The sequence below is a fragment of the Stegastes partitus genome, unplaced genomic scaffold (genome assembly GCF_000690725.1).
Source record: "Stegastes partitus isolate 25-593 unplaced genomic scaffold, Stegastes_partitus-1.0.2 Scaffold349, whole genome shotgun sequence".
Classification (NCBI taxonomy): Eukaryota; Metazoa; Chordata; class Actinopteri; family Pomacentridae; genus Stegastes; species Stegastes partitus.
Window position 1 is genome coordinate 480,954 of NW_007578080.1, and position 23,967 is coordinate 504,920.

General features: G+C 40.2%; 2 protein-coding genes across 4 annotated transcripts; both read right to left on the minus strand.

The window, feature by feature from the left end:
- vamp5 (vesicle-associated membrane protein 5) lies at positions 1-6,790 on the minus strand. 2 transcript variants are annotated; one of them, XM_008284171.1, is made up of 3 exons: positions 6,533-6,779; positions 3,644-3,787; positions 1-1,477 (listed from the first exon to the last, which is right to left on the minus strand). In XM_008284171.1, exons 1-3 carry the CDS (start codon positions 6,533-6,535, stop codon positions 1,337-1,339), a joined length of 288 nt encoding a protein of 95 aa, XP_008282393.1. In that variant the 5' UTR covers positions 6,536-6,779; the 3' UTR covers positions 1-1,336. The 2 variants fall into 2 exon arrangements, with proteins under 2 accessions (XP_008282393.1, XP_008282394.1); XM_008284172.1 differs by lacking the exon at positions 1-1,477 and adding an exon at positions 1,485-3,342 and having other exon boundaries at positions 6,533-6,790.
- An 11,246-nt stretch (positions 6,791-18,036) lies between these two features.
- On the minus strand, positions 18,037-23,961 carry LOC103359003 (vesicle-associated membrane protein 8-like). 2 transcript variants are annotated; one of them, XM_008284174.1, is made up of 3 exons: positions 23,754-23,961; positions 20,274-20,441; positions 18,037-18,435 (listed from the first exon to the last, which is right to left on the minus strand). In XM_008284174.1, the coding sequence occupies exons 1-3, from the start codon at positions 23,754-23,756 to the stop codon at positions 18,250-18,252; spliced, it is 357 nt and encodes a 118-aa protein (XP_008282396.1). In that variant the 5' UTR covers positions 23,757-23,961; the 3' UTR covers positions 18,037-18,249. The 2 variants fall into 2 exon arrangements, with proteins under 2 accessions (XP_008282396.1, XP_008282395.1); XM_008284173.1 differs by having other exon boundaries at positions 20,274-20,444.
- Positions 23,962-23,967: the final 6 nt, after the last annotated feature.

Genomic DNA, 23,967 nt, shown 5'->3' on the forward strand with positions numbered 1-23,967 from the left:
TATGATTCTCTTTGTAATTTGGGTGGACTGGCTCTTAAATCTAGTTGGGTTTGGCCCACCACATGCAAGCTATTACACGCTGTTTCAACATATTAAAACATGGAACAAACATTCAGTTTATTGCAGACTCATAGTGGGCTATAAACTCTGCACATTTTTTAACAACATAAACAAAAGCACATCTTATCTCCATAGTGACCACAAAATCATTGACGTCAACATGTCTAACCACTGTAGCAATCAACCTTATCTATACAGCACTGTTGTTTGGCTTTACTGCACAGCATCTCTAGGTATTAAGATTTAGTCATTTTAAACTAGAGTGCAAAGGTGACACAAATCAACACACATTATAAAGCAGTGGGCTGGAATCTATGTAATCCTAATTTATGCTTAGTTAAATGTTCGTGTACAATACATAGTATGTCTGCATGTTAACTGCAATATTTTCATTGGGTTTACATTATTTGAAGAAATTCACATAGTCGGTTTTCACAGCAGCAGACACTGATGGTTCTCATTAGGGTCTGAACAGACCACCTGCAACTCATACTCAAAGTTGTCTTACAATATATGAGTTCTGATTAAATTACGTTTCAAAATTAAATAATAAAACGCTTAGTAAACACTAAGTGTCCATGGATACACAAAAGTGACCTGTTTAAACTGATTACACAATGTACATAGTTAGCGAGGCATTTCTCTGAAGTAAAAACATTCACCACCAGGAGTCACTATTTATTCTCCATAGATATATTAGAATTCACTATTGATAGCCCCAGGCCCAAACTTTCCCACTGATAATTTGACAAAAGTAACTCACAATATGAAAAGTTCAAGACGTGTCTGTTTTCCATTCACTTCTACCACATTAATATGATACATAGACCAGCTCAAATTTAGAAGTTAGGAGACCTTATAATCTGTGTTTTTGGGAATAATATGAAGAAAGAAAACACGTCTAATTATCAAAAAAAAAAAAAAAAAATCAGGAATAATTGGAATTACAATAAATCACTCAAAAATAAAAAGAAAAACAAAAAACATTTTAAAGATTTGAGACAGTCATCTGAAATATTATGTTACAATACACGTGGTCATTATTTCCTATCTGAAGCGATCTGAAGCTGGCACATGTTTACAAAGTTTGGCATCTTTTCTGTTTTCTCTACTGTCATCCTCTCAATCACTACTATACTCATTTTGAGTGGTGAATGTGAACCACTGCACAAACTACAACAGTAGCAGCCTAATGGTGTTTGCATACAATTATTCGCAATTCATAGTTGAACTTAAGGAGGTCGGGTGGCACCAGAGCACTTGTCCTCGTACGTTATCAGACAACGGCAAAGATGATAAGTCCCACAATGATGAGTGCCCCTACTACTCCAACGGCAATAAACAGCATCCTCATCCTCCTGTTCCCCGATTCTGTCTGTGTCTTCAACTGTTTGGTATTCTTTTCAAAAGCTTTACCCTGCAGAAAAAAAACACACACAATTAGAAGATGTCCCATCATGTTTTTGGTTTTAAATGCCTGATAATTGCGATCATAGGAAAAGACAAATCCAGAACTTCCATGATTCTTAAAAAACGACTAAGAAAACATATCCAGTGCAGGAAGCACATCTTTGTAGCAGACACAGCTTGGCTCTTATAGAATGCCAAGCGAGATGGGGCACACCAGGTAACAAACACTCTTTTTGTTTAAGTTCTGGATCTACTTCCACCATAAAACTGCCACATTGGACACTACACAGAACGTGAAAACCCACTTATTCTCAGGAGGAACCGCCATTAATGTCACAATAAAAGAATTACACCAGGAGCCTGTTGTGATCAATTTCACCATCGGTATTCCACTGGAAGTCTTTGTATCACCTATCCAAAAATCACATCTGTAGGTGGTATGAGGACCAAGATAACCTGACACTGAAATATTCATGTTCTGTCGTGGACCCACAGTGCGATCTAGCTACAGTAAATGGTCCAGTGAGGTCGGGACTACACCGCCATTAACACCCATGTTACCACTAATTAAGTGTGTTAATGTTTAATCATCGGCATAATCAGTCATATATAAATCAATACTTCACCCCATGTGCTATGTTTCCTTATGCTAACATACATTCCTCATATCTAGACATTTTATATCCTGTTCCTGCTTTTGTTGCATAGCCTACGCTATTTCATGAGGTATATGCATGTCACTGTTCTGTCATTTCATGTTCATGGGTCATGGTGAGAGACGGATATATTGCAAAGCGATATACAAAGTGTAGTTCCACTTCATGCTACATCTTGCTACATTGAAATACCTGTATCTGTAGCTACAATAAACCACAGATTACATTTAAGGTTTGACAGCTTCTTTTCTACATGTATGTAAGAGGAACTCTTTGTCATAGCTGTGTTCTAACGTCTTTAGAAGGCCATATTCAATGTTTCGATATTAATAATGCATCAAACGACTGTTCTAGTGGGTCTGCAAGCTTGTGACATCGTTTCCACACCGCTGAGTTGCTCTATAACGTCTACAACGAATACAAATGGTGGGATAAATTGAGAATCACAGTTATAATATTGGTGTAATCAGCCATACATGTTCCAACCAGAAACTGATTCAGAGGAAGAATAAAGAAAGCCCCACCCTGTAAGTAAACAGAATTGGTTCCTTTAGATTTGTTACATATTAATCCCTGGAAGTCTGAATATGTGTTCTTGAGACTGTCATCAGTCCAATTCAGTTTCATTGTAGAAATTCTCAGCCATGGCATTGGCTGGTTATTTTGCTCATGATGTGTCTTCTTGAATATAAAAAGCACCATAAGGACATGCTGACAATTAAAAAATGCAATTTCACCAAAGGAGGCTTTAGGTTTTGGCATTCAAATTACATTCTTATGCTTTGTCTTTTAATCAATTTATTCAAAGTTATAACTGAGTTTTACTTCATTCTTTACTTGTTATCTCTCATTGATTTATCAGTCATTTGTGAAGCACTTTGAACTGCACAACACTGTGGGAAAGGTGCTATCCAAATACAGTTTGATTGACTGGTTAATATATTGAGCTGCATGGATCCAGCAGATACAACATGAATGTTCATGTTTGTGGCCACCTGGCCAGCGCAAGGATGTTTCTGCTTCTTTCTGTCTGTTATTTGCAGCTATGTGGGCAAAGTATAGGGTTTATATTGGCCTTTTTTGCTCGTAAACGGCTGCTTGCAGGGCAATGTGGGAACGATGTGACCTGCTTGTCGACCCCCGGACGGACATTCGCCTCGTGGCATGTCCTGGACTCACTCTGTCATACCCAGGGAGACCAGCTTGCTTCATTCATCTTAGGAAACAATAGGAAATACCTTTCTAAATATAGCACCATAAAACACAATCAGGATGTAAATTGTACATTTGTTTTCCTCCCCAGCTCCACCTAAGGTGTATTTATAGACATCAATATGACATTTCATAGTTTTAATCCCAGGATGCCTGTAGGTTGGGAGGTTGTATGCTTCAGTCATTCACTTTTTACACACAACCCAGACACTTCCACAAAAAACACTGTGTAAAAATAGTGTCGTGTGATGTTAGGTAATGATTTTTTTCCACTTGAACAGCTTCTCTGTACTCTCCCTGCTTACCCTTTCCAGCAGATCTTCAGCTCGGTTCTCCAGCTCACCCAGCTTTTCATTTCTCTCATCAGCCTTGTTCAGGTTGTCCAGCATGATGTCCTTCAACTCCTCCACGTCATCCTGGGTCTGCTGCAGGCGGCTCTTTCCATTCTCCTGTGCAATCAACAATATGGTTTAAGAGTGAGACATACTGTAAATGAATCTAGTCATCTGAGACTTTTGGTTGAGTTCTCTTATAGTGAGATAGAGATGGATATGGCAATTTCTCGTTGGAAATATTCAGTGTAAGAAGGCACACAAGATGTGATGCTTTTTATGTTTTGGGATAAACAGAGGATCTCAGTTATCATTGAAAGTGAACATGGTCAGGCACGGACACCATGAAAATAATCTAAAGCCATGTTTGGTTGAGAAAATATTGGCTACATTAGAAATTAAAAGGTCAAAAACAATATCAAGCAAGTGTAAAATCTTTTTGTGAAATAGTGAAGTTTTTTTGTAATTTTTCCATTTCCATAAGGTTTTTCTGACGTGATACTCCAAAATGTGCACAAAAATGCATTATGGAAACATGGATTATGTAGATTGGAGCCCAGAAATACACAGCACTGCATATACATCATTTACAACTAAAATCAAATTAAACATAGGTGGAACTGCAAAACCTAATAGCCAAGTGGTTAGGGCGCATACCACGTGGCCAGAGGAGTAAATGTCCACTTTAAATGCCAAGTCCAGGATACACAGTTTGGTCAATAATGTGGGGAATAACATCAGATCACTAAAGCAGGACGTCAGATTCCCCATGTGAGCAGTTCCTTAAGTTTCAAGGTTGTTCTTCTAATTTTTGTTGACATCTAGCTTTTATTCCTACTGACTTTGAATACTCTTATTGTAGGCCACATTGGAATGAGTGTAACTAAATTTACTATAAATTTGCTATAGTGGCAATGTTTCAATAGGCTTTTCTAAAAGAAAAAAAGACTATTATGAAAGAGTTCCTTTTTGGTACTTTCCTCGGTAGGAAAAGTACCAAAAAGCAATGATGGAGATTTAGGCACTTAAAATGTGATTATCATGTCTCCATTTCCTCCATGCGTGTTTGGTAAACATTTCTTTTTTGGCATTTGCCTTTATTTAGACAGTGTAGTGAAGAGAGACAGGAAATGTTGGAAAGGGAGCAGGAGAACAGCATGCAGTGAAGGTTTACCCAGCCGGGAACTGAGTCAGGGACTCTCTGTTTGATGGCAATTGTGTTCATGTAGTATGCAGCCTAACAAGACAACTATCAATGTGCCCTGACAATTTTTTCAAAGGAAGTAAAATAAACATTGTGCAGACATTAGGTGGGTAACTGAAAAACAAACCAGTCCCTGCCTGCCTGATACAGATCAGACTTGCTTGCTGTTTTATAAACACCGCGACAGGCTTGCTATGAATTTTAGCGAAACAAATCATCCTCCTGTGACCTATTTTTCAAGTAGACTAAAGCTAAAGTACATGAATTTGTAACTTTATAAGAGTCCAATTATCTGAAGCAAGCAACAAAACAAAATCACTATGTAAAGTAACAATCAACAGCACTGAGTGAAACTTACGGCTTGAAAGAAAACAGGAACAAATCATGAGATATGAAAGTAATAAAATGAAGCAGGACAGGTTTTCCTAGATAGTGAAGAATGCATTGTAGAAGTCATTCAGAGGACTATAATGAGCAAAACAACAAGAGGACTGTAGCAGGATATTCAATTGTAGTTTGACCTCAGAGTAATTTGTATCCTGACAGCTTTCTTCTTCACCTCTGCCCTCTGAGCCATGAGAGGAAACCCGCATTTTAGAAGTTCTCAGCAACAGGAAACCAACAGACAGAACAAAACAACTACACGCTCAGCATCTTGATTCGCTTCACTGTCATTGTGTTGTAGGTACAGTTTCACTGTCAGCTCAGGAATCAGGCTAAAAAAGAGCAGCCCTGCATCTTATCGGTGATTTATGCCTACTCTGAAAGCCTGGTTATCTCATTCTGGGCACACCAAGCAGCTGAACAATAGTCTGTGTTTAAAATTCAGCCGACAACGTCTTAACACAGGAACTGCTGCCCGTTCCCTTCCTTGCTTCCTTCCTTCCCTCACTCCCTCCCTCCTGCCAGCATTAATGTACCTGGTATTATCCCAGGAAACCACACCTACACCACGTTATAGCCCGATCGTTACAGTCCAGTTAGTATGGAGCTTCGCCACACTTGAAACCATGTGCTGTGGTCACTCCTTGTATCAACAGTCTTGTGTTTCAGTAACACAGAATGACAGAGTCCCAGCAGCTTCAGTTTAGATTACTATGACTTGGATGAATGAGAATCTATAGACACCAATGAGAGTTCATTCATACTTCAGGAGAGCAGGACTGGGATACTCCTGCTGTTGACTGCGCCCCTCCCTTCCAAAAAAATTAAAACTACATAAATTGATTGAGTGAATCTTTCAAAAGTGACAAATACAAGACTTTTTAAAATTAACTTTGTTTACATCTATGTCTCAGTTCACTCCAGGGCTTCTCTTGGATGTAACCTACTGAGGCCCACTAACTTGCAATATTAACAACATTATTTATATGTTTAGCTTTATTTGTGTTTACTTTAATTCCTTCATTTCTTTCTACGATAGTTTGTGGATAATACTGACGGCAGCTACGGTGTCCTGCCCACCACCACCACCACCACCAGCAGCAGCAGCAGCAGCGGCGCTTGATGGGACTTTGCCCACAGATAATGAAAGGTCACGGATTACTTTGAAAAACACTACGCAGAAACTTTTCCCTCACTTCTCTCTCTTCTTTTATCTAAGATGTTCGACATTACAACAAAGCAGTAGAGTCGACAGAAGAGTGCTGTTGACCTACCATGTCGGCAGAGTGTCTGTCCGGGTCTCCGTCGAAGCTGTCACCGGGCTCAGTGCATTTAAAGTGCGACTCAACGCAACTTTATAGCAACAGGAAACGAAGCAAACCAGTTCTGCGGCTTTAAACTTGTTCCTGTCATGAAACACGTCGGTCGATTTGACGTTCAGCTCTTTTCTTTTCTCCCTCTTTCTGTCCCCGTTTCGGTGAACTCCCCGCTGTCACTTTCACTTCTCTCCGCCTGCGCTTGTGAGTGCGCTTTGTTTGCGCTCGTTAAGAGGCATTCACGGTTTCCCGGAAAGGTTAGCGTTGGTAGGACTGGTCACGTGACTGATGTCGAATCGATAATTCCGGACATCCCCGAGTCCACCTACGATGCTTCTGGTTGTCCCCAACCAGTGGTGCTTCTACACTAATTCTACTGTGTTTAATCACAGGGGCACATTAAAAAACAACAACAATGATATTTAAGCACTTACAAGTTTTTAAGTGCTTAAATATCATTGTTGTCGTTATATATATATGTGTGTGTGTGTGTGTGTGTTTTGTTTGGTTTTTGTTGTTGTTGTTGTTGTTTTTTTTTTTTAAATACATTGACTGAAACAATGATGTTGTCAGGATCAGGGCCAGTATTGAAATGTGTAACATAAGGAACATTAGAAATTAATCACATAAGTGGTTTGGTTTCCTGCCACTCAAACTCCACTATCACTACAGCAACAGGATATGGTGGTTGTGCTGTCTGACACACTGGTAGTGTATATTATGTATTACCAAAACAATAATACATATATTTTTAACCCACAACCACTGCTGCATCACTGACCTCGTTACACATACATCTCATTTAACAAGTAACATTAACCATCCATACTTAGCATGGGTGGATGCTGTTAATTACTTTACTCAACATTGTTCCTATAAAACAGTCCTGCATTATGTGGTGTCCTCCTGGAGGTGGTGGAGTCATCAAGAGTGCGGATGTTCCAATTGCACCTTAACTGTGAGTCCATGCTACCAAGTATGCAAGTCTGTACATGTCCAGGAAACAGTTACAGTTCAGGTGCGTCGCTCTAATTCATCCTAAAGACTAGAGCATAGAGCCACATTAGTTTCGATTTCGGTGCTAGAGCATGTCATCGTTATAAAGTGATCAGTTTATTACTCAGTCAGCACAGGGACCAGCGACATTTGGACAGGGGCACGCATGCCACTATCCCCAACTTACCACACCACAACCTAGACAGGCTGTTCACAGTAACTAACCTTTACCTTTAAGATAAGATAAGATAAGATAAGATATGCCTTTATTTATCTCACAGTGGAGAAATTCACAGCAAATGCAAATATGCACTTCAGTAAGATGTAGATATGCTTGCACTTCGCTTAAGTCTTTTAATGGTATACTAATTTATATTCTCTGCTCTACCCATTTCAGAGGGAAATACCAAACATTTGTTGCCCCACTGCTATTTATTGAAAGTTTTCTGGCACAGGTTGTACACTGAGCAGTCACATTAAAGCCACTGAGTATTGAGCTATTGCAGTACAATGTTCTGCTGTGAAATCTTGGTTCTGTGGCACTCATGTAGGTGTGCTTTTGACACATGCAAACCATTTAAATATTGTTGCAAACCAACACCACAAATGGCAGCAGTATTCCCCCAATAGAACAATGTGCCCAACTACACTGCACAAACTGCTCAGGAACCGCTCAAGGAACCCGACAAAGAGTCTACAGTGTTGACCTGGTTCCCAAACTCCTCAGATTCCAATTAGATCGAGCATCCACAGGATTTGTTGGAACTGCTAGTGCCCTGGTGCCATGGTCCCTGTGTCTTGAGCCGTTATGGCACCATGACAGGGACCTACACAGTATCAGGCAAGTGCTATTAGTGTTCGCTCTGATCGGCGTGCATCCTCCTCATCAGGCTCTTAAAGTGCAACAAACCACGGCTCTGTGCAAATAATGTAAGTTTACTCTGAGGACTGATCCAAAAATATTCACACGAGAAGCATGTGTGAAGTTGTGAGTATTTGTGATCATTTCTTCCTTATTAATCATTTCAGAATTTTAATTTTGCTATGAAAAGGCAAAACAAACCCTGAAATATTTGGGTGTTCTGATTATCAGAAATGGTTGTTTATTTTTTATGTGTTTCAATTTGCTGACTTTGGTTGATTTCTACATAACAGATTACATAACATAGTAATAAAACCCTCCTTCATACTTATTTATTGGATAAACTCGCTTTCTTGACATTGGCATTACAGCAAATATCAAGTTCGAACACATATAATTCATAGGAATTCATGGAGCACAAGGGTATAGGCCTAGATGATGGTCTGCATTGTAGACGGGGTGAGGAAAATACTTAAAAATGAAATTAGGATGCATGCCATATGTTATTTCCCATACTGACTGGAGGATATGAAACATCTGTGGTTAGTTATAATATGAGGTGGTGTCAATAACTTTCCTTGCATACAGTCTTTTCTGTTCCTCTGTTAATAATTAAATGACCAGCGGCACCTAAATGCAGCAGCACTCTTGGCAGTCCTTTCTTCATCTCCTTCATGCAGTGGGGAAACTCCAAAGAACTGCACAACAGATGCACCATAAACAAACTCATATGCTGCCTCACTGTTTGCTATCTGTTCACTGAGAGTCTGGCTGTATCTGACTTTTCCTTTACTTTCTCAAACATGTCATGAAGTTGTTCGGCACAGGAGGCCTCTGCAGACTTGCTGCACAACACTGTGTGCTGCTTGGACATTTCAGGGTGTTACCCTCTTATGGGCTGCGCAAGATTGTAAGAAGGTGACAGGCTGTCCTCCCTTTAAGAAATATGTGTAACATTCATATAATATCCCCACAGGGATGTGTCTGTGGTGGTGGTGCTTTTACATTGACATTGCCGCTCTTTGTGGAACTGTACATTGGAATTCTGTCATATATTTTTAAAATTCTTGTGGGGGTTTTTCTGTGAGGGCAAAACAATGGTGCTCTTGTCCGGCAGTAGTTTCTGTGCTTGGACATAAATGTGATATAGTTACACGTAAGTCTCTGCTGTGACGTACAGTATGCTGGATCACATTGAGACAGAAGCATGTTTTTTCTGAAGTATGACAGTCGGTCGCTTCAGAAGCTCTTAATCAAGAACGCTTCCTTGTGTGTGCCGCTGCCATGATTATGATAAGAAGCTGACAAGCAGACAACAGAACCTCATTGTGCGTCACTCATGTGGCCAGTTAAAGTTTTCTCCAACAGTCTTCAATTCATCCAGCGTGAATTATTTGACAGACAAAACACACCATTAGAGTTCTTCTGCTTATGGAAAAGGTCTGGGTACAAGTAAGAGATCAAGACATACTTAGAATTATGAGAAATGCATCCCATTCCATTCCTTGTAACTTGTGTAAAAAATGAAACATAAAAAGAGGATGTAAACAAATGCATGACGAAAGCTTAAACAAGGCCGCAAAAATTTCAAAGGAAACCAGTACTAGAAATGAGAAGTAGCATAAGTCACAAATTTCCTCCTAAAAAAACCTGAAGGGGTAAATCACCTTCTTTGTGTCAGTTTGTTAAAAAATCCCCTAAACTTCAATTTTCTGGCTCAATAAAACATTGGCTAAGAGACTGTGTCACCTGTTGCTGTGGCCATGTAAGTATGGCATATAGGGTTTAATAGCACTGAGAAACAAAGAAAAAACTGAAACAAATTCAAGCTCATCACTGAAAGATTTTGTATGGGTTTCTTTATACCCATGGCCAACTTCAATGGTCATTTTGTCACATATTGCTCAAAAAGTTTAACATTATCCTTTTGGAAAAACTGTGATGCTGAACAACAAATATTGTGAGAATAGAGACCAGAGGCCAGTAGGGAAATGAAACTCAATAAAGAGTACAGACTATGGGAAAGCACTGTGGGAGGAATAATAAGCGATTGTAATGTGTTGTGGGTTTCCCCAAGAGTATTTAGATATTTTGCTGGAATTGCAAACAAAACCATGGGTCTCAAAAAAAGGTATTTCTAAGGTCCTATATTATCCTTAACAGTGGGCTTCACTGAATGGTTTGAAGGGAATCAGTTACTCAGCAGTCTTCATTATGACATGAGGTTGTGTGTTGGAAATGATGGATGACATACTTCTTTAAACACTGAGGAGAAAAGAATCTGTTTTTTTGTGAGTCCAAGGCTCCATCCCCTGTCAATGCAGGCCTAATGATAACTATGAATAAATACAATTATTCTGAAGAAATACATGTAATACTACGTTTCGTTTTAGACTGAAATCCGCCTGGTCCTGTGGCTGCTTCTATTTACCTTAACACAAGTGATTGCCAAACCCAAGCTGAAGCTGTGGTGAAAGAAACAGTGTCATGTTGAAATCAGTGGACTGGAGTGATGATTCTTACAGTTCTACTGAATGGGGTCACTTGCACTTCTGCAACTACCATTTACTGCTTACGTTCTTACAGTTACTAGTAATACAACTGCAATGACTTTCATATAGTTGAACAGTCAGTACGCTAATATGATATGTTATGGAATGTTATGGTGGAAATGTAGTTTACCATAGTATCCCATACCATAGTAAAATAAATTGTTTCAAAAGTACAGTCTATCTACTATTGTTGCATAGTGTAGTCTGGTGTGGTTTATAACATATCATAGAATAATATAGTATAGTACAGTACAGTACAGTATAGTATGGTGTTGTTTGGGTAGTATCACAGAATAATGTAAGATAATGTAGTTGTATTTTATTCTACAGTAGAATGGCATAGCGTTGTTTTACATTGTATAATGTAGTATAATACAGAAATGTTTTGTGTAGCAAAGAATAGTATGGTAGCGTGTGTGTGTGTGTGTGTGTGTGTGTAGACATACACTGTTGCCGATAAAGTCACCATCAACAAGCTTGTGGACAGTACGCCACAATGTCTTAATGCTTTCATCTGTTTCAGGGGTGGCCATACTCAATATTAGTGACTGAAGGACATTTGAAAGAGTAATATTGGACATTCTAATGCATGAAATCCCCTCAAATACGTGTTTCCTGGTAAAGGGACCAAGGTTGAAAAATTGAAACAAAACCCTGAATCTTTCAATACCCCCAATTTTGTTTAAGCCTGAATACATCCATCCAACCATTATCTATGCACCGCTCAATCCTCACTAGGGTCACGGGGGGGCTGGAGCCTATCCCAGCTGAGTTAGGGCAAAGGCAGGGGACACCCTGGACAGGTCGCCAGTCTATCGCAGGGCTACACTTAGAGACAGACAACCAAGCACACTCACATTCACCCAACGGACAATTTAGAATCACCAATTAACCTCAACATGTTTTTGGACTTATGGGAGGAAGCCGGAGAACCGGCGACCTTCTTGCTGCGAGGCAACAGTGCTAACCAACTGCGCCACCTTGCAGCCCCCAGCCTGAATACACAGTTTGCAAAAACTGTGATGAAATTTATACTGTGTTATGTATTCTGTGTATATTGTGATATCATTAAAGTTTTGAGAAGATATACACTTTATCTATCAAGAACAATTTGCATTGTCACATTCAATCCATAAGAAGAGATAAAAAAAATTTTTAGCCCAACTTTATGGGCAACAATGTATGATGACAATACTATTATATACTCCATCCATCCATTTTTTTCTGTTTATCTGGGGTTGGGTCATGGGAGCAGCAGGTGGAGCATGTCATTCCAGACATCCCTCCTCCCGGTGATGCTTTCCAGCTCTTTCTGGGGGATCCTCCAGCGGGTTCTGGGTCTGCCCTGGGGTCTCCTCTTAGGTGGACATGTTCAGAAGACCTCCAGAGGAAGCCTCTTCAGAGGCATCCGAATCAAATGTCCATACCACCTCAACTGGCTCCTTTCGACGCGAAGAAACAGCAGCTCTACTCCTAGCTCCCTCCGGATGTCCGAGTTCATCACCCTAGCTCCAAGGCTGAGCCCAGCCACCCTGTGTAGGGAGCTCATTTTGGCCGCTTGTATCCACGATCTTGTTCTTTCCAAAGTTCAAGACCATAGGTGAGGGTTGAGACGTAGATGGACTAGTAAGTCGAGAGCGTCGCCTTGCGGCTCTCTCTTCACCACGATGGTCCGGTACAGCACCCACACTACAGCTGACGCTGCACTGAGCCGCCTGTCCACCTGCTGCTTCAAGAGACCCCCGAACTAGCCAGGCCCAAAAGGTCTCCTTCTTCAGCCTGATGGCTTCCCTCACCGCCGGTGTCCATCAGTGGGTTTTGGGGTTGCCACCACAACAGGCACCAGTGACCTTCTGGCCACAGCTCCTAACGGCCACTTCTTTGATGGAAGCTTTGAAAATGGCCCACTCTGACTCCATGTCCCCAACCTCCTCCAGGATGCAGGAAAAACGCTTCCGGAGGTGGGAATTGAAAACCCCACGGACAGGGGCCTCCGCCAGACGTTGCCAATTCACCCTCACTACACATTTGGATTTACCAGGTCTGTCTGGCAGCCTTCGCTGCCATCGGATCCAACTCACCACCAGGTGGTGATCAGTTGACAGCTCGGCTCCTCTCTTCACCGAAGTGTCCAAAACATATTGCCGCAGATCTGATGATACGACTCAAAGGCCTAAGGTACTCTGGTACCAGGTACACTTATGAGCAACCTTATGTTTGAACATGATGTTTGTTATGGCCAATCCATGGCTAGCACAGAAGTCCAAAAACAAAACAACACTCAAGCTCAAATCAGGCAGGCCGTTCCTCCCAATCACGCCCCTCCAGGTTTCACCGTCATTGCCCACGTGAGCATTGAAGTCCCCCAGGAGAACTGTGGAGTCCCATGTGGCACCCTTTCCACGACACCACCCAGAGACTCCAAGACATCCGGATACTCTGAACTACCGTTTGGTGCATAAGCACAAATGACAGTTAGAGTTTTTCCCTCTGCAACACGCAGTCGCAGAGAGGCGACCCTCTTGTTCTCGGGGGAGAACTCCAACAAGGCGGTGCTCTGCTGGGGGCTTGTGAGTATTCCACGCCCGCCTGGTGCCTCTCAACTCCACAAAAGGAGAGAGTCCAACCCCTCTCCAGGAGTTTGGTTCCAGAGCCCTTGCTGTGCATGGAGGTGAGCCCGACTATATCTAGCCGGTAGCGCTCCACCTCCCGCACCAGCTCAGGCTCCTTCTCCGCCAGTGAGGTGACATTCGATGTCTACGCCACCAGGGGGCGGTACGCCAGGACACCTACTCCTGCCTACCACCCGATGGGCATAGCACCCGACCCCAATCTTCTGGGTGGTGGGCCCTCTGGGCAGTGGCCCTGTGTTGCGTCTTTGGGCTGTGCCCGACCGAACCCCATGTGGCCCCAAGGTTCGGCCACCAGACGCTCCCCAGTGAGCTCCCCCCTCCAGGCTTGGCTCCACAAGGGGGCCCTGGTTTCCCTAATCCAGGCGAGGTGGCAGCTTTCCTATTTTTTGATGTCATCTGGAGTATTTGAATTGCTCTTTGTCTGGTCCCCCCCCAGAACCAATTTGCCTTGGGAGACCCAACCAGGGGCTAATGCCCGGACAACATAGCTCCTAGGATCACAGGGACACTCAAACCCGTCCACTGCGATAAAGTGACGATTCATTGCATTTCTATAGTACAAAACGTTATGTTACGATAATATGATATACAACATGAACATGATAAGATATTGTAATATGCAATACGATAAAGTAATGTACTATACAATACGATATGATATGATATGATAATACACAATACAGCAAGGTTCAATATATTATACTATATCCACAGTGTACTGACTATACTATACTATGCTATGCTATGCTATGCTATGCTATACTATACTACATTGCATAGTGCATACTATAGTGTACTACATTATAATGTAGGTACTACACTACACTATATTATACAATAATATAGTAAACTTTATCACACAACAATATACTATACTATTCTGTACTATAGTGTACCTTAGCATAGTATGTCATAGCATAGCATAACATAGCATAGCACAGCACCATATAGTATAGAGTGGTATATAACTACAGATATTATCTGCTATGTTATGCTACTATATACAGTAGCATAACATAGTAGTATAGCATAACATAGCAGCTAGTATAGCATAGTATAGTATAGTGTGGTATGTTAAATATCTTGTATGATATAATGAAGATGATTAAATGGTAATATGAGCACTTCAGTTGACATGTGCACTGACCTTGATGAGCTGCTAATATCCTTTTTATTTATTTCACCACCACATCATCAGAATGACCTTATAATCACTGCTCTGCTGACCTACTCACTCAATGTATTGAACATTATTCAAACCAAGACTCTGTCAGGTCAGAGCTGCCGGGGTCAGAGACCAGGGCAACAAAAGCCTCCTTCTGGGAAAAGCTGCACCAATACAAAGGCTATATTCAGCATGCTGACCACGCTGCCTTCACATTAATGCCTGACACTCGTGCATAGATCGCAGACTCACATCCGCATGACTACAACAGTCTGAGTCCGGGCTGATTTCCCATCAGTTACAAATAAGCTTTGTGCCTCGGAGGCTGTTGTTTCAAATCTCATTAGGCCTTTTGTCATGGGGATAAAACCTTAAAATGTTATTCACCACTTGTTGACTAAACAGCACATTCACACTGACAGAATACAGAGATTCACTGCTGTGTGATCAACAGGAGTGGTGAGCCTGTCACAACCTGTTCAAGAGCCTGGCTGAGGTTTCGTTTTGCTCGGTCTTTCAGGTTTGAATATAGTTTGGTATGTCTGAAATGTTCATGGTCCATTTTTTATTTTCAATCTCGACAGATACTCTAAAAATACATTAAAGGGATAGTTCACCATTATATAAAAGATATTTTTGTTGCCTAGACACGTTTCTTCTTCTTTTTTTCTTCTTTTGACAAACATTCACTAAAAGACTAACAGCGGAGGATATGTGATTTAACAGACCCTAAAGTTCCCTCTTAGCTTATGTGAAAATATCTGTATGAACACTGTAGGCATTCTGGCGGTCAGCCTCACCAGCTGGGTCTGATTTGTAGCAACTCCTTTTCTTCTTACTGCATTCTTCAAAGTATTCAAACTACAATGACCCACTTTTAATTCAAAGTTTTGGTTTACAAAGTTGAATCTGGTGATTACAGTATTTCACACGTTACACATTTTGTTTTTAAATTTTTGCAATTCCTTCATTGTGTCTACAGCACTAAAGCCTGGGAAACACATGCAAAAAAATAACAAGCGTGACAAGTTGTGCCACAACACCCTTCATAGTTTCACCAAGAGCTAATCTGAAGCATCAGAGAAGCTGTGGGGGAATCCCCCCTGATTTAAATCCTCCAGTCTCTGATCGGTCAAACTCCCTGACTCCATCTTGTGGCAAATTAACAAACAGCAAAGAAATACAAGTAAACATGATATGTGCATTGCATATCAGACTTGTGACAAAGATCCTCAGTGTTCACTATAAGACTCCAGAAAAAGTGAGTTCTGCCATTCACAAAGACAGTGGGAAAAGGCTCTTGCACAATAACTGCAGCTGGAGCCTGCATGAACAGAACATGATCTTTGCCTCGCACAGCAAGAACCAGCACAGTATGAGTGTGTGAAAATCAGAGAGAAGAATGAGATTAAGACTATTGCACCACAAAACCACATATACACAAAACACATGCAGTTTTAATTGGTCCATATTTCAACAAAAAGGAAAATTACACATACTACATAAACAAGGCTTTAACAATTAGTGGATTCTAAACAGATGACAACATTACACATTTTAAAGGCTGTTCATATATACGTGAGGATTTGTTGATAATATACAGTTCAAAATGAGAATGATTTTGGCCTCTTTGAAGCTAAAGTAGTACTGTAACAGCAGAGACAGGTGTGGAGTGAGAGACACAATATCATATCTTGAGGTTGTTTTTTTTTTCTTTTTTGAGAAGTGGGCACATGTTTTGGAATTTAATTTTCCAGTCATAAGCTGTGACTGTGAGGCCCTATTGGTTGACATGGGCCCAGCAGAGGGAACCTTGTAGGGGCTGTAAATGATCTCTCCCAGCTGGAAGAACCTGATCCCCCAACACTAGACGTGTGTGAGCAGACATGAGCCTTCAACCTGACCTTTAATGGCCCACACAGGACGCGTGTTTATTGAATCGTGCCAAAGTCAGAGTGCAAACTGCAGAGGAGCCAGAGGGAGCCTTGATATGACACGAACACCCCCAAAAAACATGACTGGTCAAGTCTGTTGCCAGAATATTACAAGTTCATTTTACAGTTTCTTTTACAAAGTATTTTTGCCGAGTATTTCTGTTTTTCTGCATCTTTGTCATCACATATCAAGAGCAAACTTATGGCTATTGATTCATGATTAATTCACTGGCATGCCTGCTGGTCTGGCCATCACCTCTGAAGCATGGTGGCAAAATGTCAAAAACTTAACTCACTTTAACTCATTGAAAAAAAAAAAAAAAAAAAGAAAGAAAAACATCATCCTTTTTCTTAAGTGTTTTAAAAAAATGAAAAAAGGGCATAGAATAAATAAATACCATTTTTTTCTATGGATTATTGCTGATTAAACATTTTGCGGTTGTGGTTCCTCAACAACAACGTCCACGACAGTTTTAATGATGTAAAAAGTAAACTGTATTTACAGTCGTCCTCATATTTATTCATACCCTTCCATTAAAGAAATGGCAAAATTCACAATAATCATTCAAATAACTAGAAACTGAAAAAAGTAATAATAAATTTCAAAAAAATGCTAAATTATAATTTAGTGAAATAAGACATTGCTTTTTAATTGTGGTTGAAATGGATAATTAAAAACACATACAAACAAAACTGTCCTGGACAAATTAGAGCACTTTGCTGATGAGCAGTGGGACAAAATCAAAAACACCTGTCAACAGGTGCAGAAGTCAAATTGAGAGTTACAGAAAACACTTGATTGCAGTGATTGCCTCAAAGGGTTGTTCAACAAAATACTAGTTTACAGATCCCATCGTGGACTGCAAGGTGACTTGGTGGTTAGCACCGTTGCCTTGCAGCAAGAAGGTCGCCGGTTTGTGTCCCCGGGATCTTTCTGTGTGGAGTTTGCATGTTCTCCCCGTGCAGCGTGGGTTCTCTCCGGGTTCTCCAGCTTCCTCCCACAAGGTCCAAAAACATGTTGAGGTTAATTAGTGATTCTAAATTGTCCGTAGGTGTGAATGTGAGTGTGCTTGGTCTCTTAAGTGTAGCCCTGTGATAGACTGGCGACCTGTCCAGGGTGTCCCCTGCCTTTGCTCTAATCAGCTGGGATAGGCTCCAGCAACCCTAGTGAGGTTTAAGTGGTATATAGATGCTTGTCTGCTTTTTTTGTTGTTTTGTTTTGTTTTGTTTTTTAAAAAAAAGATTTCTGTTGAACCAGAATTTAAAAGCAATGTCTTGATTTTCATTAAATGTTTATTTATGATTACTTTTGTCAATTTCAACTTATTTCAGTGACAGCTGTTTTTTTTCCTTCTTTAATGGGAGGGTATGAATAAATTTGAGGACGACTGTATAAGTACTTTGTCATTGTAAGGACCATTGGGATCCTTGTAGTGGTTTGTGTGAGTAGTGTTTTGCATGCTGCACAATAGGAACATGTTTATTTCCAACCTGTTGTATCTGTTTGTACATTATATGGATGTTTGTGTGTGTTTAGGGCTTGGTGGTGTTTGTGACTACAGGAGGCAGAGGGGCGCTGACAGGAATGACTCCGGTGGCCAGCAGGACGACAATGAGGACGATGACGAGGACGATCACCACGATGAATATGATCAGCTTGACATTCTTCCCTCTGTAGGACTTTTCCACTTGCTTAGTTGTCCTGTCGAGATTTTGACTCTGAGCAGAAAGAAAGACAAGACAGACCACTAAAGAAACACACTTTGCACTGCTAATATACAGATCCACATTTCTGTTAAAGATGTCAAACATACAAGTGTGTCCTTGAAAGCTCATTAGCTCCGCCTTCTAACAATACCCGAATCACTGTTGACCACTGACAACAGCACCGTACAGAAATCATACACCGATCAGCCATGAGCCATTGAGGTCTGGACCCCACAGACCTCTGAAGGTGTCTTGTGGTATCAGGCTGCATCGCGTTAGCAGCAGATCCTACATCCCAGCACATCCCACAGATGCTCAATCAGATTAAAATTTGAGGATTTTTGAGGCCAAGTGAACACCTTGAAGTCTTTGTCATGTTCCTTAAATCATTCCTGAGTAATGCTGGCAGTGTGGCCGGGTGCGTTATCCTATGCAGTCTGCAACAACTTTTAGGTAGGTATCAAAGAAACATGGGCATGAATACAGATGAATACAGGATTAAAGGTTTCCCAGTAAACCACCTCACACTTATTCAACTGGTTTGCCTTCTTCCTATGGTTCATCCTGCTGCCATTTCTTCTCTGGGTAAACAACACACTCATCTTATTACAGAGACTGGAATGTTTAATTGGGCTTAAAGGAACTGCACTAAATTGGTTTAAATCATATTTATCAGACAGAATCCAGTTTGTTCATGCTAATGATGTTTAACTTTCACCCGCAGTAGAGTTAGTTATGGAGTACCACAGATATCTTAGGCAATATTATTAGGAAGCACTGCATACATTTCCATTGTTATGCAGGCAAAACCCAGTTGTATCTATCTATGAAGGCAAATGAAACCAATCAATTGGTCAAACTCCAGGCATGTCTGAAGAACATAAAGGCCTGGATGACCTGTAATTTGCCAGGCCACCTTCTTCCATTGCTCCTTGGTTCAGTTCTCATGCTCATATGCCCTTTATAGGTGATGTTGGCAGTGGACAGCAGTTAACATGGACACACTCCAGCTACACAGTGAGTTGTGTTCCACTGTGTGTTCTGACACCTCTCTGTTATGACCAGCATTAAGGTTTTCATCTATTTGTATAACAGTATCTCTGCTGTGTGGTCAGACCACGTGGGCTAAACTTCACTCCCCACACTCTGCCCATGACTCTCTCGTCGATTGTGCCTCCCTTTCTTCCTTGGACACCTTAGGTATGCTAACCACTGCGTACCAGGAACACCCTACAGGACCTGCTGTCTCAGAGATGCTCTGACCAAGTTGTCTAGTCATCACAGCTGGTCCTCGGCACAGTCTCTCAGGTTCTTATGCTTTCCTGTTTCCAACACATCAACTTCAAGAACTAAATGTTCACTTGGTACCTGATATATCGAAGCCCTTCATTGTTACCAATGTAACAAGATGCTCAATGTTATTCATTTTACTGGTTTTGATATAGTGGCTGATTGATGTATGACAACATTTACCACCTTTTTGACAGAGCAAAAATATCAATAACATCATAAAAACACGAACATGAAAGCCACAAGCACATGTTGACAGACTTGTTGTAAAAGCAGCCTCTTAGATGAGTAATTGCTGCATTCCAGTCAGTCCACCTGTCTGTGACTACTGACATGACTGGCAAAGATAAACACTGCTTTCCTTATTGTTATTATGTGCTTTTCCGGGTATGATGAATCAAAATGTCACAGTTCAACGACCTCTTTGTTAGACCTCACATCTTACTTGAACTGCACAGTACACCAAAGACGCACAAGTATATGAAAACCCAGACACTCGACAACAAAACACACTTTTACACAAATCATAGTAAAAGATGAACTTCCACAGTAAGACTTACTGCTATTGTCAGCTCCTCTGATATTGTCAGTAGGTTTTCTGCCTTCAGTTGGTGATCAAGCATTTTTTCCACATTGCTCTTCATTATCTTGCTGACTTTATCTACCTCATCATTAATGACTGACAACTTGTCCCGGGGCACTGGTTCTGCTGAGAGTCCTTCCTGCTTCTGCTACAGGAAAAGCACAAAGGAGTGTATTTATTTGTTAGTTATAAGTGGCATTATGTAGAGAAGAAGAATTTAATGTGGTAATACAGGCTTTATTTTAAAACGATCTTTACTTTCCAAAGATGCATCACTACAATTATTGAGGGTTGTGGATAGTTGCAATGGACAATAACTACCAACATTTACATAAGTAGTGTATATTTCAGCAGAAATAGGTCAGAAATCAAGTAAAGAAGTAAAAGGCCAACATTTCTTGAAATACATGTAAATGCTTTTGCTGCTGTGATCTCAAGGTGCAAACAAGACAAAAAAGTTTGCTTATGACACACAGATGTATTCATGTCCTGGATGTCTGTCAACTTTTTAATGTTGAATGTGGATAAAACACAAATGATGGTGTTTGGTTCTAAAGTGTGTAAAACAGGGTCTATGGTCTTTGAATCTGTACATGCCTCATGAAATTAGAAATGTAGTGGTTTGTAAGAAAATCTCTCTAAACATTTTAGCAATATGACTAAGTTGGCCAGGATCAAATTATATCTTTCATCTAATGATACATGATTTATATATATGCTCGTGTCTAGAGATGCTTATTAGTAACTTATTATTTGGTTTTAAAGACTCATTTTTTATAAACTGGCTTGTTCTTATTCTTAATTTTGTTCCTTTTCTTTCACATTTTTAGTATTTTATTCTACTTATTGTGATGACATCGTGTTCCTTTTTTGTAACTGCACTCTATTTTGATGATTTTCTTTTTCTGTTCGTCTGTGACGCACACTTGCTTTTGAAAAGTGTTTCATAAATACAGGACATTATGTGATTGTTGTTATCTTTTGAAGTAAAAGACTTGAAAGTTGTTCAGTAAACCCTGCTGGCAGATGAACTGTCTGTATGTAAGCTGAGAACAGCTGAAAACAGTTCAATAGATGTGTAGAACTCCATACATAACCTATATTTAACATTTAAACTGTGACCATACTGCATATTGAGTGTTTTTATGTCTGATATTTTGAGTACATCTGAGGTATTTTCACACCAAAAATATTTGGGATACTTACAAAAGTGTGTTTTATGGTGTCAGATTGCTTGAACTTAAGTAAATGGTTTGAATACTTCTTCCACCACTGCTGAACGCTCCAGTTTTAGAAACATTAATCACACTTACTTCCCTTTTCTGTAAACCAAGCCAATGTGTGTTTGTGCCAAAACCTTTACCACAGTTTTGTCACATCGTAAAAGGGTCAGTTATTTCATTTCTGCTATGATTTTTAACAGTTTGTCTTCATATCAGAGAGGAGGATCTTTATCCTCCTTCAGGCTGGAGCACTGGCTGATAATTTGTCATTAATTTCGTAGTCCTGTAAGATCCAAACCTTTAATCTGAGCAGTCATTTAAACCTTTGATTCTTTATGAATGACCAGACTGATTCCTCATGAAATCTGGGACAAGGACATATGTGTTGGCTCAGAGGATGAATGTATTGTACTTAGCAGCATGATCACAGCGAACATCAGCATGCTAACTGATAAACTCAGATTGTAAAGATGCTAAAGCTTATCATTTTATTTAAAGCACTGCTTTGTTTCCTACAGTAAAAAAAAAAAAATCAAGTTTTGTGTTTTGTTAATATGATGTTTTTTATATGCTGAAAGATGCATCAAGAGACTGATGACAGCCTTAAAAACACAGATTCAGACTTCCAGTGTTTCATATGAAAATGAATCAATCCTGTAATCTTGCAGTTTGAGACTTCTTGTATCATTATTCTTCCTCAGAATCAATTTGCAGCCTGTAGGTGAGCTGGTGTGCTAGAGGTGCAGCGAGTGCCAGATGGGTGGATAAAGAGAGAAGCTTTTCTAGAGAAAGGTTATAACAAAGCCATATTAAGACATAAAGGGATTATTGTCATGGGGAAAAAACCCTTGTAAATAGGTAACTGTGATACACAGATGAGATTTTTAGGAGTTTAATTAATGAGTATCAATCAGCTTCCTGTTTTTTTTGTTTTGTTTTTTTGTTTTGTTTTTTTATTGAAGGCAAGCAGGCTTTTGCTGCCATGCTACGTGGCATAACAATAAGAGCTCAAGATGGCCTTTCCTTTTAAATATCTTTTTAGTGAATAGTGCATTTTCATGGTAAGCCATTTATGCTTTATGTCCCATGTCCCGTGAGTACACAAAACATACTCTATGATAAAATCAAAGCACAGCTGTTTGTATTTTTAAAAAAAAATCATTTAATAGAATATCATTATAACGAAAAGTAACTTTTCCCAGCACTTAATGAAAGTTGTACACTAGATTAGGCTGAGATACAGCTCCAATAAAAAATAAATGAGGCTTGAGATATGAAGTCAGGCAGGTTTTTCCAGCTCATGAAGACGCTTACGGTAAACTCTGTCTGCTCTGAGGAGGAAGTAACAGTACACCTTAGGGCCTCGACAGCGAAGTAACAAATCAGCAACAGCCTGAGTGACTGCAGTTTGAAGAAAACCCTGCAGCAGGACATTTAGAGAGCAGTTTAAGCTCAGAGTAATTTGTATCCTGACAGCTTTCTACTTCAACTTCACCCTTTGAGCCATGACAGGAAACCCACATCTCATACGCTGACAGGCTCACAAACCCAACAGACGTACAGGAACAAGCAGCACCTTCTCAGCATCTTGGTTTGGTTTGTAACAGTCGCAGTAGGTAACAGTTTATAAGTCTATCAGCAGCGATCAATACCTTTCATTCTGGGTGGACGCTTGTCTAATGAATGAATGAAAGAATGAATGTTCATACAATCAGAGATGCCTGTTGGATCACTTGTCAGCGTGACCTAATTAACTGGTTTCATCTAGAACATTAGAACAGAAGACAAGGCAGAGACATCTCTCTATATTTACCTGTTTGATTGATTGATTAATTGATTTTTTTTTAAAAAATCTAACTTGATTTTCATGTTTTGTCTCCTACTTCTCTACTGGTGCCACCTGATTTGAAATGTCAGCGGTTACACTCACTTGATTAGAATAAATTACTCCATATCAACAGTGTGCAGACGTCATGCTATTACTCTGAATTTCAACTAGACTCAGATTTCTAATGAAGCACATTTACTGCCGCGCTGTCTTTCATAGAATCTGTCATTTAAATACATTAACTTTGTACCTGAGTTTGATGTCCTATTTTCAGGATCAGAGCACATTTTTAAAAACATATTCTGCCAAAACAAAATGTCTCTCTTTCCATCTGTGTGTGTCTCTCTCTTCCAAAGTTTATAGTAAAGTAACTTAGCACATGAGAATGAATGTAAAATCCACTTACCATGTCTGTCTTGTCCACTGTCTGTCTGTGATCGTGTTTCCTGCTGAGCTTGTGCCCGCCTGTCACGTATCTGCTGCATTTAAAGATCTGATGACTCGATGTCTTGAACTTCTGGAAAAACAGGGTGACGGTGACTTCGCCTTATATTAGTGGTGACCAGGCCAGCTGACAGCCTTCCCTGGGCCCGGGACAAGATGATATTAGATGACGGAGC